This window comes from Staurois parvus, unplaced genomic scaffold, assembly GCF_062004578.1.
Source record: "Staurois parvus isolate SC_StPar_1 unplaced genomic scaffold, SC_StPar_1.0 ptg000450l, whole genome shotgun sequence".
Classification (NCBI taxonomy): Eukaryota; Metazoa; Chordata; class Amphibia; order Anura; family Ranidae; genus Staurois; species Staurois parvus.
This window is the reverse complement of record NW_028318246.1, coordinates 4,619,155-4,632,523: the sequence shown is the minus strand read 5'-3', so window position 1 is coordinate 4,632,523 and position 13,369 is coordinate 4,619,155. Positions and strand designations below refer to the sequence as shown.

The 13,369-nt window shown below is 43.2% G+C and overlaps 1 protein-coding gene across 1 annotated transcript in view; it reads left to right on the top strand.

Annotated features, from left to right (window-relative positions):
* STXBP3 (syntaxin binding protein 3) overlaps positions 1–13,369 on the top strand; it is a 110,417-nt gene that overhangs the window by 68,687 nt on the left and 28,361 nt on the right. The window contains exon 15 of the mRNA XM_089688699.1: positions 8,489–8,581. Within this exon, the coding sequence (XP_089544825.1) occupies positions 8,489–8,581 (93 nt within the window). The remainder of the gene's footprint in view (positions 1–8,488; positions 8,582–13,369) is intronic.

Genomic DNA, 13,369 nt, shown 5'->3' with positions numbered 1-13,369 from the left:
TTACTCAACTCCCTTTTTTTTTTCTCTCTCTTTCTCTCTCTCTCTCGCGCGCGCGCGCTTAAGCCTAGTACACACGATGAGAAAATTGGATGAAAAACACCACTTTTGGAGTGATCGTCCAATAATCTGATCGTTCGTACGTAGCTTTCGAGTGCCAGTTCATGCAAAAATATCTGAAGGCATAAGCACAATAACAGAACAAACTATTTTCATTTAATCAGTACAGTGTTCATCCATTAAAAGCTGTGACAAAGGCTGCGCAGGCTAAGAAATGAAAGAATACATTACGATACAATACATTACATCACTTCTGAAGTTGTAGTCTGTCTTACAAGAATTTTCATAACTTTAGTAACAGATTCATTTTCGATATGAGATTAGCATGCAAAAAACACCCCAAAAAACGGCCGATCCGAGATTCTCATCGTGTGTACGAGGCATTACCCCTTCTTCTTACCCCGTCATCTAACCTATTTAATCTTTTTCTTTCTTTATTTCTTTAAGACTGTCTATGCTGGGGATTAAGGTCAGTTAAAAATTAAACACTGCTTTAACGATACTGTATGCTGCAGTTTACAGTTATCAGTATGTGTGTGCACATATCAACTGCTCATAGACGAGCAAGTGGGCATGCACAAAGTTTTGTGAATGGAACATTCCATTTAAATGTGTGAAGTGAGTGTTCCCCCGGTTTCACCGGTCTGTTTTTCTGTACTGTGCAGTCTACCTGGATGAAGTAAGGTTTCCAGAAGATGGTTTCCCACTTGTAGTAGGACAGAAGTAGGAAGTGAACTATAAAGGACTAAAACTATGGGGAAACATATTCTGCTTACTCCATTCTCTCAAACCGGTTAAGAAGACTTCAATTTTAAGTAACCTTTTTAATTAAAGCAACCATAGTGCAACATCTTGTTTTTATCCTTTAAGTTCCCTTTTTTTTGGTCCTTTTTTAGGTCAATATTTTGAATGCTAAACCATACATTAGTTGATTAATCAACTTGCTTTGTTGTGCACATGTAGTGCACAAAAAAGTAAGTTCTGTTGTGTCAAAAGCTAACTCCACTTCCTTAGTATGTATCATCTCACACCCATATTTAGGGTGTAACATGAAACATGCTAAGCATGCACAGCCCCATACCCTCAAACTGTCCCCCCACTGACAGAATCCAGGGGTTCTTCTCCTCACCATCTCATCAGATTTAAAATCCATGGTTCTGCCTGCACATTTAATTCAAGGGAATCTCAATGAATAAACTACAGGTCTTATCTACCACCATGGCAGAGCGGCTCTAGTCCTCAATGGAGCACAAGTGTTGGTATGTCACACACTTGCAGTCTCAATTGCAAAAAAAATGCTAATTTCTCTTTGGTTTATTGACAGGAACTATCTTCCTCTAAGTCTTGACTATAGGGTTATACCGCCACCTACAGGAGTAGGAAACTAGGCAGAAAATAAAACTGCAGCGCTTATGGGCAGTCCTTGGTGGTATAAACCCCTTCTCTGCTATAGGCAATCCAGTTATTTCTGCCTAGTGTTTCATGAGTAAGGACCTGGTTCCCTGCTGGGACCTGTGGTTCCATGACCTTTTTTTTTTCTTTTTCTTTTTTTCCTGGGTGTTTTTCCCTGCAGGATCTTCAATCAACAGCTGGGCTGGGCAACAGGCTGGATAATCTAGATCCTTGTAGTCACCCCAGGCTTACCAACTAGCACGCAGACCTTTAGCTAAACACGGAGACTTGCTGGTCTGCCCCATCCTGGATCGGGGCAGACCAGCAAGTTAAATGGCTCGCAAGGACACATATGACCAGGAGCCGGACTCTACGTCACAGTGCTACCCCTGACTGACAGCCTCCCTACTTTGTTGGCTAGGTGGTTCTGTCTTGGGAGTGTTAACCGCAACCTTCGCGGATCAGTAAGTAGATGCCCCTTCCACGGGCGCACATGGGACGTGGGTGCTCCCCAGGGTGTTTGGTCCCTCTGGGGCTCTCCTCCCCTCCCAGGGTCTATTTTTTTCCTCCCTTTCTCCCTATACCCCTAGGGTGAATTGGTGTGTCGTTTGGTACCCTGTTCCCATTACACCCCCCCAAGCTCCCAGTGTCCAGTGGTGACATATCTGTTTCCCAGATAGGTGGCAGCTTCCAAGTCTAGTCCAGAGGGGGTCTGTTGGGACAATGCTATTAGTTGACAGAGGTTGTGGAAGCAATTTGGGGTGGGTATTGACCCCCGCTTTACTTAGCATGGGAAAGATAGTGGGCTTGGATTGATTGATGGCAGGAGGGTTGGGGGATGCTCCGGCTCCCCTCCGTGCCTGGGGACTTGTGTTTGGTGCACCTCGAGTGTGTGCACCATTCTGTTGGGCCTCCCCACTACTTTAGGCTGTAGGTTTTGCGGTCTCCAGGACTGGTTGGCTGCTCTGCCTTTTTAGTTGTGGGCAGTTGCTCCTACCTGCAGGCCAGTGCAAGCAGCACTATCCCCAGTGAGCGGTGCAGACCGGGTGCCCCAATTAGCCTTAGGGCATTCATCTTCCGCCCCTTTGATGGCGAGATTGGGTTGTGGAATAGGGGAGAGTTGTCTCCCCACATCCCCCCTTCCGCAGCCTCCCTGTGGCACTGCATGCTGATGGAATTCCTACGGGGCCGGTGGTCTGCCTGTGACTGGGTGGCTACTTTGGGCAATCCTGGAGAGATCTGAGTGAGTACCTGGATTTTAAGCATCTCCCCCACAGCCACCCTGTTGTGGTTGTGGCTTGCCTTCTCCAGGGTTTTTTTCTAGCATCCATGGACGTCATGGATGAATGCCTGCTTATTTTCCATGTGCAACGGACATCAGTTCTGACGCTTGTGGATGCGTTCTCTCTTGGTGCTGCTCCCCTTCGGTCTGGCTTCAACTCACCAGGTTTTGTGCCAGCTCCAGTCCCAGCGTACGTCTGCTGTGACTGGTTATTTGGCTGCCTTGCTCCTGCGAGCGAACCTGATCCTGCTGATGGACAGCGGGGGATCGCCATGCACTCTCTGCAGGACTTTGGATGGCTTCTGAACTTAATGAAGTCTGTCCCGCTCATGAGTCTGGAATCTCTGGGCCTGATTCTCAATTTTTGCAGTCCAAAGTGTTTCTCCTGGTGGACAAAACTCAGAAGCCTTGGATGGTGGTCCAACTGTCCTTGGCCCGCAACTGCTCTTCCCTGAGCTCTTGCGCACAGGCTCTGGGTCTTATGGTGTCAACTTTTAGGCAGTCCCATTTGCAGTTTCATATCAGAATTCTGCAGGAGGACATCCTGTTCATAAGGGATGAATCCACATCCTCTCTGGAAACCTGGATCGTCTGGAATGGTTGATGGGGGGCCTCCCTCCCATTGGAGTGTTCAGTCCCCTGTCCTGTAGGTCAGGAAGTCCTATCTTCCCCTCCTTTGGACTATCATCCCAACGGCTGTCGGCCTGTCCAGCTGGGGAAGAGTTCTGAGTTTGTGATCTGCATGAGGGTGTTGGATTCCGAAGGAGGCTTGCTTGTTAAGCCCTGGAGATGTGCGCATTCGGGTTTTCCCTGGAGCACTGGATGCACCTTCTCTGGGGGCTCTCCTGATCGAGGGCCAATGAACGATGCTGCCACAATGGCCTATGTCATTCACCAAGGTGGCACGAGGAGAACTGTGACACTTTTTGCATCGAGCTGTACGGCATGTTCGTGCTTTCTGTGCCGTTCACATTCCTGGCATCGAATTGGCAGGTGGATTACCTCAGTCTTTAGTCGCTGGCTTTGGGGAGAGTAGTTTCTGCACCCAGGTGTGTTTCGTCAACTTTGCATTCGCTGGGAACCCTGGAAGTAGCTCTTCTGGAGTCCTGCCTTTCCAGGTAGATGCTGCAGTTGTGGCGTAGATGTGGAATTCCAGGCAGATGCAAAGACTGCGCTGGTGGTGTTGAATCAAGTCGCGTCTCATTTCAGTTCTTCTTCCTCTAAGGCTGCTCCATAATGCAGGATAGAGACCAATGGGAATAAAGTCATTCTGGTGACTCCAGACTGGTATGTGGGACACAGTCTTGGTGCAGCTGGTCAGTCACTCCCTGGAGATTGTTTTGCTCGGAGGACCGCCAGTCCTAGGTTTTAGGCTCCCACCCTGTGTTACCGTCTTTTGCTTTGGGGGCGTGGTTTTTTCCAGGCCACTTTTTTTTAAATAGGATGTTGTTCTCCACATTGTTGGTGTCTCGCATATCTGTATCTTGGAGGATATATCCTCATGCCTGAAAGACTTACTTATATGGCCTAATGCAAAGCTCTGGGTGTCTTTTCATGCCCCTGCTCGGGGCTTGAGTGCTGGCTCTTCCTAACACGGCATTGACTAAATTCTTGCCTTAAGTACCATTACAAGTCCAGTTTTCTGCTCTCGCTGTCTTGTTTCAGCATTCCGGGGTTGTGTACTTCCTGCTTTGCATTTTACATAGGGGTTCGTCATCTGGCATGTCCTGTGCTTTCCCTGTTACCTTCATGGATCTTAAACTTGGTGTTTCTGTGAAACAAGTGTCTGCGCTGATGGTCTTCTCTTGCAAGTCCCCCTAGCTTGTCCTACACTCGAACTGGGGACGTTGTCCTTCCTTCCTTGTGCCCACAGCCATTGCATCCTGAAGGAGTTGCGTTGCAATTCTTTGCTATGGTTCAGGCAGTTTATGCATGCCTGTCTGCCACCTTCTGCTGGAGGTCACTTTCCCTTTTTTGCCCAGACAGCCTGCAAGGCCTGGCAGCCTCCTGTTCCACAAACTCCTATTTGATCTGGCAGACACCTGTTCAGGCGTGCGCTCTCAAGAGGCAGGCTTCGCCCTTTGCCATGACAGTGCACTCCTCTAGGGCAGTTAATGCAACGGATCAAATTTAAAATCCTAACACTGACGTACAAAGCTGTCCACCATACTGCCCCAAACTACATCACTGACCTAATATCCAAGTACCGCCCAGCACGCACACTCCGCTCCTCACAAGACCTCCTTCTCTCTAGTTCCCTGGTCTCCTCCTCCCATGCCCGCCTCCAGGACTTCTCCAGGGTGTCACCCATCCTCTGGAACTCCCTTCCCCAACCCATCAGATTATCACCTACTCTCCTCTCCTTTAGGCGCACCCTGAAAACCCATCTCTTCAGGGAAGCCTACCTCACCCCCTGCTAACTTGCTGACCTCCTCCACTCTTCCTACCACTCTATCCCCCACAGCTATCTCCTCCTGTACCACTATCCCATCCCTTCTAGATTGTAAGCTCGAAAGAGCAGGGCCCCCGATCCCCTCATGTTTTGCATTGTATTGGTATTGTTCTGTCACATGTTCTGTCCCCCTTTGTAATGTACATCGCTGAGCGAACTATTGGCGCTTTATAAATACTGTATAATAATAATAATGCATCCTGTGTTTGGCATCTGGCACCTGTGTCTCAGGTTTCCGAGGCAACTTTCTGGTGGTCCATGTGCTTTTTTGCAAACCTTTTCCATACATTTTCGGCCTCTTGTTTGGGCTGCAAGCATTTACAGCCTGCTGCGTGTGGCTTTGTTTGCCCCTTTAGCGGTTGTTTGGGTGGTTGGCACATTTGCCTGTTTTGCTCCAGTTGCTTTTTGGTTTACCCATCCCTCATTGAGTCACTGCTTTGGGACATCCCTACGGTCAAGATTTAGAGGAAGCTATTGTCTGTCAATGTACGAAAGAGAAAACGGAATTTTTTTTTCGTTTCTTAAATTGCCTTTCTCTGAGTTCACTGACAGACACAGCACCCAGCTCTCTGTTGGATTGTTTTACTTCTGACACTCGAGATGAAACAAATTCTAGTACATAAGTTGGACCTGTCAGTCTATAGTCTTCTCTACATCCATTTAAAGTGCTGAATTTATAAAGTTAGTCTGAGAGTTAAGAAAAAAAAAAAAGCTGAGCTCAGTGATGAGAGCTCTGAGCACTGTTTGGAGAGAAGAGACACACCCTCCTCCATGCAGCTCACAGGAACAGAGGTAAGGTTGTTAATCTGCTGGAGTTTCCTTGTCACCATTTTTCTTTTGGTGTCAGGAGAACTTGTCCGAAGTGATTTATGCTGATCGCAGAGGAACAAAGTATCAGACAGGAATGTCACTTGGTACTCTTAATTGAGAAAAATACACAATATAGAGGAATATATTTTGTTCACATTTAATGTCTGAGGTTCACAACCACTTTGTTTTAGTAATGGAAGATATAAACTGGTTACAATGCACAACTGCTCCAGAATCTGTTTGCTCCAGTTTTGATAAATTCCCCTAAGACCTGGTTCACATACAGTGGGTGAAATAAGTATTGAACACGTCACCGTTTTTCTAGGTAAATCTATTTCTAAAGGTGCTATTGACATGATATTTTCACCACGTGTCAGTAACAACCTATGCAATCCATACATACAAAGAAACTAAAACAAATAAATTCAGACATTATGTGTAATAAAATGTAATGACACAGGGAAAAAGCATTGAATACGCTAACTGAAATTTAATACTTGGTACAAAATTCTTTGTTGGTAATGACAAATTCGAGACACCTCCTGTATGGAGAAACTAGTCGCATGCATTGCTCTGGTGTGATTTTTGTCCCATTCTTCCTCACAAACAGTCTTCAAATCCTTGAAGGTTCTGTGGGTCTCTTCTATGAACGCTGAGCTCAGAGCCACTCCATAGGACACATAGAGCTGTGGCTGGGCTGTGTTTCTAGACATTGGTAAAGCCTTTGAAATTTTTTTTTTCTATCCACCTCCTGACCGTGCCATGCCATTCATAGTTGTTTGCATTCATTTGCACTACCGGGACTGAAATGCTCCAGGAAAGCTCTTTTCATCCTGAGCTTATCAAAATGACTACATCCGATTACAGTTGAAAATCAGATGTTTGTGTGCCATTGAGAAGGTGATTAGCTAAACCTGATGGGGGTGATCCTTTTTCCAACGCAGTAATTCTATTTTTGACTTTTTTTTTTTTTTCCCTGTTGGTGCTATATCTTTAACTTGGATGTTTTAAGTTGCACAGAGTAAATACAGTTGGATAAAAGAAAACTGTGCCATCTTTTCAGCCTGCAAAGCAACAAACTGTGAATATTTTAAAGAGGGTGATTTTTTTGCTATACCCACTGTAGGTTTCCAAACTTCAAGACTGTTCGTAATAGAAATAATTGAACTAAGTGGAGAGGAATATATGATTTAAAATATGACCATAGATACTGTGTGACTGCATTTTTAACATAATGACACAGTGTTTTGGTTCTCTGCTTTTTGACTATTAATATTATTTAATCTCGAAGAAGTAAAAGTTCTAATTGTAAGACAAATCTTTATGACTGCATTAATCCAACAAAATCCTATTTATATTGTGCATGCATTTATCAAAACAATAGAATTTTTGTTCGACAAAATTCTTTTGAAAGCATAGCCTGCAAATAAATACAAGTTGATCTTCATTTTTAGCTCCTCCCCCTTATGATACATAGGTAAAGCACTCTCCTCCTCCTGGAATCTGTACGATGCTGAGGAGCAGATTTTTAGTCTGCAAAAGTACACTAACCCTAGGTTCACGCCTGCATGGACACAGAATCCCATTCATTTGAATGGGCTGCTGTGCCTCCAGAAAGCGCAGCGAAAAGGTCTATCCTCCATTTTTGAAAACACGGCCTGCAGGAAAACGGAAAGTGCAATGTGGTTCCAAGTGCGGGAAGCTGCTCTGCGATTTCTAGTGCGTGGTGGTACCATTAGGATCAATTACTTCTGGAATCCTTCTGCCCTTTGCTTAGCTAAGCACACCCTTTTCCCTGCATGTCTTAGCTAACTCCTCATGAGGACTCCTGGGATGTAGGAACATCATTTGCCTAACCATAGAAAAAAAGAAACAACTGATGAAATGTTAAAAAACAAGACAAAAAAAAAAAACTTCAAACAAGTAAATTATATTATTTCCTATATATTTACTAATGCTAGCAGCATAAGAATTAAGCATAATAAATGTTGATATCCTTCTCCCGGTAGCATGTTCTGAAAAGCTTCAAACCTGAATTTAAAAAAATTTGAAGACTGCCATTTCTGATGATAATGCTAATTAGCTGACCATCCCTGGCCCTGCTACTTTTTGACTTGCTGACCTAGAAGCATCCTCCTCATTTGCATACTTGTTTGTTAGTAACTCAGAAGTCCTTGAAACAATAGGGTCAGTCTCATAGCCAGGCAACAAATAGGCTGACAGTAACATACCCAATTTTCTCTCAATAAGGGCCCATCTACACCATTGCTTTGCTGTAACTATGTTGATACCCCAGTGCACTGGCATGGCAGCGTACAGCATAGTGTAATAACACGTTACTATGTATTGTGTAGTGCTGCATTAGGCAAACCATTCCAATAAATGGACTGCCTTAATGCAACCCATGTTAAAGTGTGTATGGTAAATTCTCTGGAAGAGGCTGTTGTGAAAAAACAAGTGCATTTCTTTTGATGTGTCAAACTTTTATTTTCTAGTCCTCGCATCGTAAAGCAGCCAGGAGGGACAGATCAAGAGAAGAAACATTCCAGTTGTCTAGATGGACACCAATCATAAAAGATGTCATAGAGGTAAGATTAATTCCTTTTGATTTTTTTTTTCTAGCTTTTTCCATTCGTCCAGGAACAGGCAAGCAGAAAACTTGTTTGTACAAAGCAATTGGGAAAGAGATTCTCATAAGTAGTTTGGACTGAGTAATTTATTATTCCCAAAATGCAGTCATGTGTCATGCAAATAAAGGATGCTTTACTTGCTGAGTTTATGGAGCCTGTAAACATAATAAAATAGTTGGTGTGTTTTAACCACTTCCCGCCCACAATGTACTGCGGCCAGGCTGCAGCTACAGACAAAGCGACGTACCCGTACGTCGCTCTGGCTGTACTAACACAAGGGAAGTACCACCCCCTCGACTGCTGTGTCCAGCGGACACAGCGGAATGAAGATCTCGGTGAACGGGACTCGGTGATCGCTATGTGATCGCATGATCCGTATGTAAGCAAAGCTGTTACAAATCAATGTCATTCATAACAGCTCTGCTTCTCTTCCTAATGAGCTGTGATTGGCCCACAGCTGTCACATGATACATGGGGCCAGTCACAGCACCCTGTACCATGTGACCAGCTCCAGCTAATCACAGATCACTATCCTGAGCTGTCAAAACTTAACTCATTCATGACCATTCATGAATGAGTTAGATTCTGACAGCAAGATTTGCATTGCAGGAGAAGTGATCTTTATTGCTCCTGCAAAGCAAAGTGTAAAAAAAAACACCAAACAAAATCACTGATCACCCCCCACGCAGCAGTACAATGTTGTTTCTATGGTAAAATTACTATTTTGATAAAAGTATTAAAAAAAAATAGAAAAAAAACCCATATTGGGAATTTTTAAAACAGTTTTTAAGAGTTTTTTTTTTTCTTTTTAACTACTTGCCAACCACTTTCCCTGCATTTTGCGGGCGAGCAGAAGCTCCTGGCAAAGCAACGTAATCATGCGTCGCTTCCTATTTTTGGGTTTGAACGCACCTGCCCCTCCCGTTGGTCCAGGGAGAGAAGAGAGAACACGGCACCGAGTAAGAGCACCACTAAATTTTACATGCATGCGTTCCATTAGCAAATTTAACCCTTTGATCACCCCTATTAACCCTTTGATCACCCCCTCACCCAGCCAGTGCCATTAGTACAGTGTCAGTATATAGAATTTTGCTGGGAGGCATGTTGAGTGTATGGAAGATTTTATTTTTGCCACATTTTTTTGAAAATGACAAAAATGTTTTTTACAGAGTTGTCACTTTAGGATATTTCTCATACATGCCATGGGTATATGTGGAATTACACCCCAATTGCACATTCTGCTACTTTTTGCAAGCATGGGGATACCCCATGCGAGAGACTTTTTGGCAGCCTAGCCACGTATAGGCCCCCAAATCCAATGACTGCCTTCAGGCTTTCAGGGCAGATTTCCTCAGGTCACTTCCTTAATACCTATCACAGTTTCGGAGGCCCTTGAATGCCAGGAGAGTAAAAACACCCCCCTTCCCAAATGATCCCTCTTTGGAAAGTAGACTCCCCTAGGAATTTGATAAGAGGCATGAGTATTTTGCAGAAATCATTTTTGTCACAAGGTTTTGAAAAATTTAAAAAAAGAAGAAAAAATAAATTTTTGTTTTTCTTTCTTCATTTTCCAAAAACTTGTGGCAACAAATTAGATCTGCTAAATACTCACCTTGCCTCTTAGCAAATACCTTGGAGTGTCTACTTTCCAAAAAGGGGTCATTTGGGGGGTGTTTGTACTATCCTGCATTTCAGGGCCTCCAAAACTGAAAGGTAAACACACCTCAAATGACCCCTTTTTGTAGGAAGTAGCAGAATGTGTTTTGGGGTGTTATTCCACATATACCCAAAAGTATTTAGATACCCCTCCAAATCATTGGATTCAGGTGTTCCAATCACCTCCATGGCCACAGATGTATAAAATCAAGTACCTAGGCATGCAGACTGCTTCTACAAACATTTGTGAAAGAATGGATCGCTCTGAGGAGCTCAGTGAATTCAAGCGTGTGATAGGTTGCCACCTGTGCAGTAAGTCCACCTGTGAAATTTCCTTGCTACTAAATATTCCACGGTTAACTGTTAGTGGTATTATAACAAAGTGGAAGCAACTGGTAACAACAGCAACTCCATGAACTGGTAAGCCACGTAAAATGACAAGAGCGGGGTCAGCGCATGCTGCAGTGCAGAAGTAGCCCACTACCTGCAGAGTCATAAGCTAAAGACCTCTAAACTTTGTGTGGCCTTCAGATTAGTACAACAGTGCGTAGAAAGCTTCATGGAATGAGTTTCCGTGAGCGAGCAGTTGCATCCAAGCCTTACATCACCAAGTGCAATGCAAAGAGTTGGATGCAGTGGTTTAAAGCATGCCGCCACTAAACTCTAGAGCAGTGGAGACGTGTTCTCTGGAGTGACAAATCATGCTTTTCTGTCTGGCAATCTGATGGACATGTCTGGGTTTGGCAGTTTCCAGGAGAACAGTACTTGCCTGACTGCATTGTGCTAATTGTAACATTTGGCGGAGGGGGGATTCTGGTGTGCGGTTGTTTTTTTCAGGGGTTGGGCTTGGCGTCAGCATACCAAGACATTTTGTACAATAGCATGCTCCCAACTTTGTGGAAACACTTTGGGGATGGCCCCTTCCTGCTCATGACTGCGCACCAGTGCACAACGTAAAGTCCATAAAGACATGGATGAGCGAGTTTGGGGCGGATGAACATGACTGGCCTGCACAAAGTCCTGACCTCTACCCGATAGAACACTTTTGGGATGAATTAGAGTGGAGAATGCGAGCCTTGTGGACAGCCTTCCCAGAAGAGTTGAAGCTGTTATAGCTGCAAAGGGCGGGCCAAATCAATATGGAACCCTACGGACTAAGACTGGGATGCCATTAAAGTTCATGTGCGTGTAAAGACAGGTATCCCAATAGTTTTGTTAATATAGTGTATCATTTAAGTAAAAAAATTTAATTTTCAAGAAACGTATGGCAATGGACTCAATATGCCTCTTGGCAAATAGTTTGGGGCATCTACTTTCCTAAAAGGGGTCATTTGGGGGGGGGGGGGGGGTTGTGCTTTTCAGGCATTTCATGGCCCCCAAAACTGTGATAGGTAGTGAGGGAGTAAATTGAGGAAATTACGCCCTTTGAAAGCCTGAAGATGGTCATTGCTTTTTTTGCGGCTAGGCTCTCAAAAGGTCTCACGCGTGATATCCCCAAACTCAGGAGAAGCGTAATGTATTGTAGGGTGTAATTCCACATATAGCCATGTCATGTGTGAACAGTATATCATTTAATTGACAACTTTGTTTTTAAAATAAAAAGGACATTTTAATATTTTTAATAAAAAATATTTTATTTTCAACAAAACTTGGGACAAAAAATAAAATTTTCCATGGACTCAACATGCTTCTCAACAAATTTCTTGGGGTATCTACTTTCCAAAAAGGGGTAATTTGGGGATGTTTGTACTGCCCTGGCATTTCAACAATGTATATATACCATAGTTTGTAGATGCTATAACTTTCATACAAACCATATAATATACACTCCTGTAGCATAAAACATTTTGGCCTAAATTTGAGTTTATTAGAGAAATGTTTTATAACAGAGTAGAAAAGATTTTTTCCAAAATTTTTGGTCTTATTTTGTTTATATTGCAAAAAATTGATAACCTAGTGGTGACCAAATAACTACCAAAAGAAAGCTCTATTTGTGTGGGGAAAAAAAAAAAGTATAAGATTGTTTGGGTATAGTGTTGCCTGGCCGCGCAATTCCCAGTTGAAATAGCGCAGTGCCAAATAGCAAAAAATGGTCTGATCAAGTGGATATTTTGTGCAGCAATTATTTTTTTGGTTTGCAGGTTAGTTTTCATATGGCCTAATTTATAAAATTTTTACCCTTTGCACCTTTTAGTGCTCTGTGAGAGGTTTTTGACAGGCAGGGAATATATAATATATATGCAGAATCCGAAGAACATTTTTACTTGTTTCCCTTCTGAGCTTTGTACAGCATTTACTTTGAAGTTTTCCAAGGAGAGCTGAATACGTATATGAACAGGCTGCATGACATCCAATCCTGAAATATTTCATGGCACACATTGGTGTTTGTCTCTCTGTAGACTTCATTGTATGTCAGTGAAGTCCTCTTGTCTTCTGATCTTGTCAAATTGCTTTATTACAATCAGCAAGACTTGCAGGATATCAGTCTAGAGACTTGATAAGTGTGGAGAGCTGTGAAGACAGACACTAATGATTAAAACCAAGATGTATGAACATACTGTAATGCTTAGCAGCCTAAATGTGTTATTTTTTAAAATTTTGAACGTTTTTAAAGTTTAATTTGCAGACATCTGTAAAGAGATGTTAAACTATTGATCATCTACAGACTTCTCATAAAAGGCTAACCATAATCCATTTGACATACTCGTGGAATTTCAGCAACAGTTATTCTATCTGTATGCTTCCCTATCCTTTTTCTTTACTGAGAAAGCAGACTTTACCAGCTCAATGTAAATCTATGCTTGACTCGTACATCAAAGAGAAGGAAATTGTAATTGCTGTTAAATCACTCGAAACCAATTGGAGGACAGGCCCGGATGGATATATCTCTTCCTCAAAAAATTCCTGGAGCTCTTGATTTTATACCTACTTCCAATCTTTAACTCCCTCGGAAAGGCAATGTCACCCCCCTCCAAGAAGCATTGAATGCTCTATTGTGACACTGCCTTAAACCTCACCAAGATCCCACTCTCGGTCAAGCTACAAAACTATATTACTTTTGAATACTTACGTGAAATTGCTTGGTAAAAT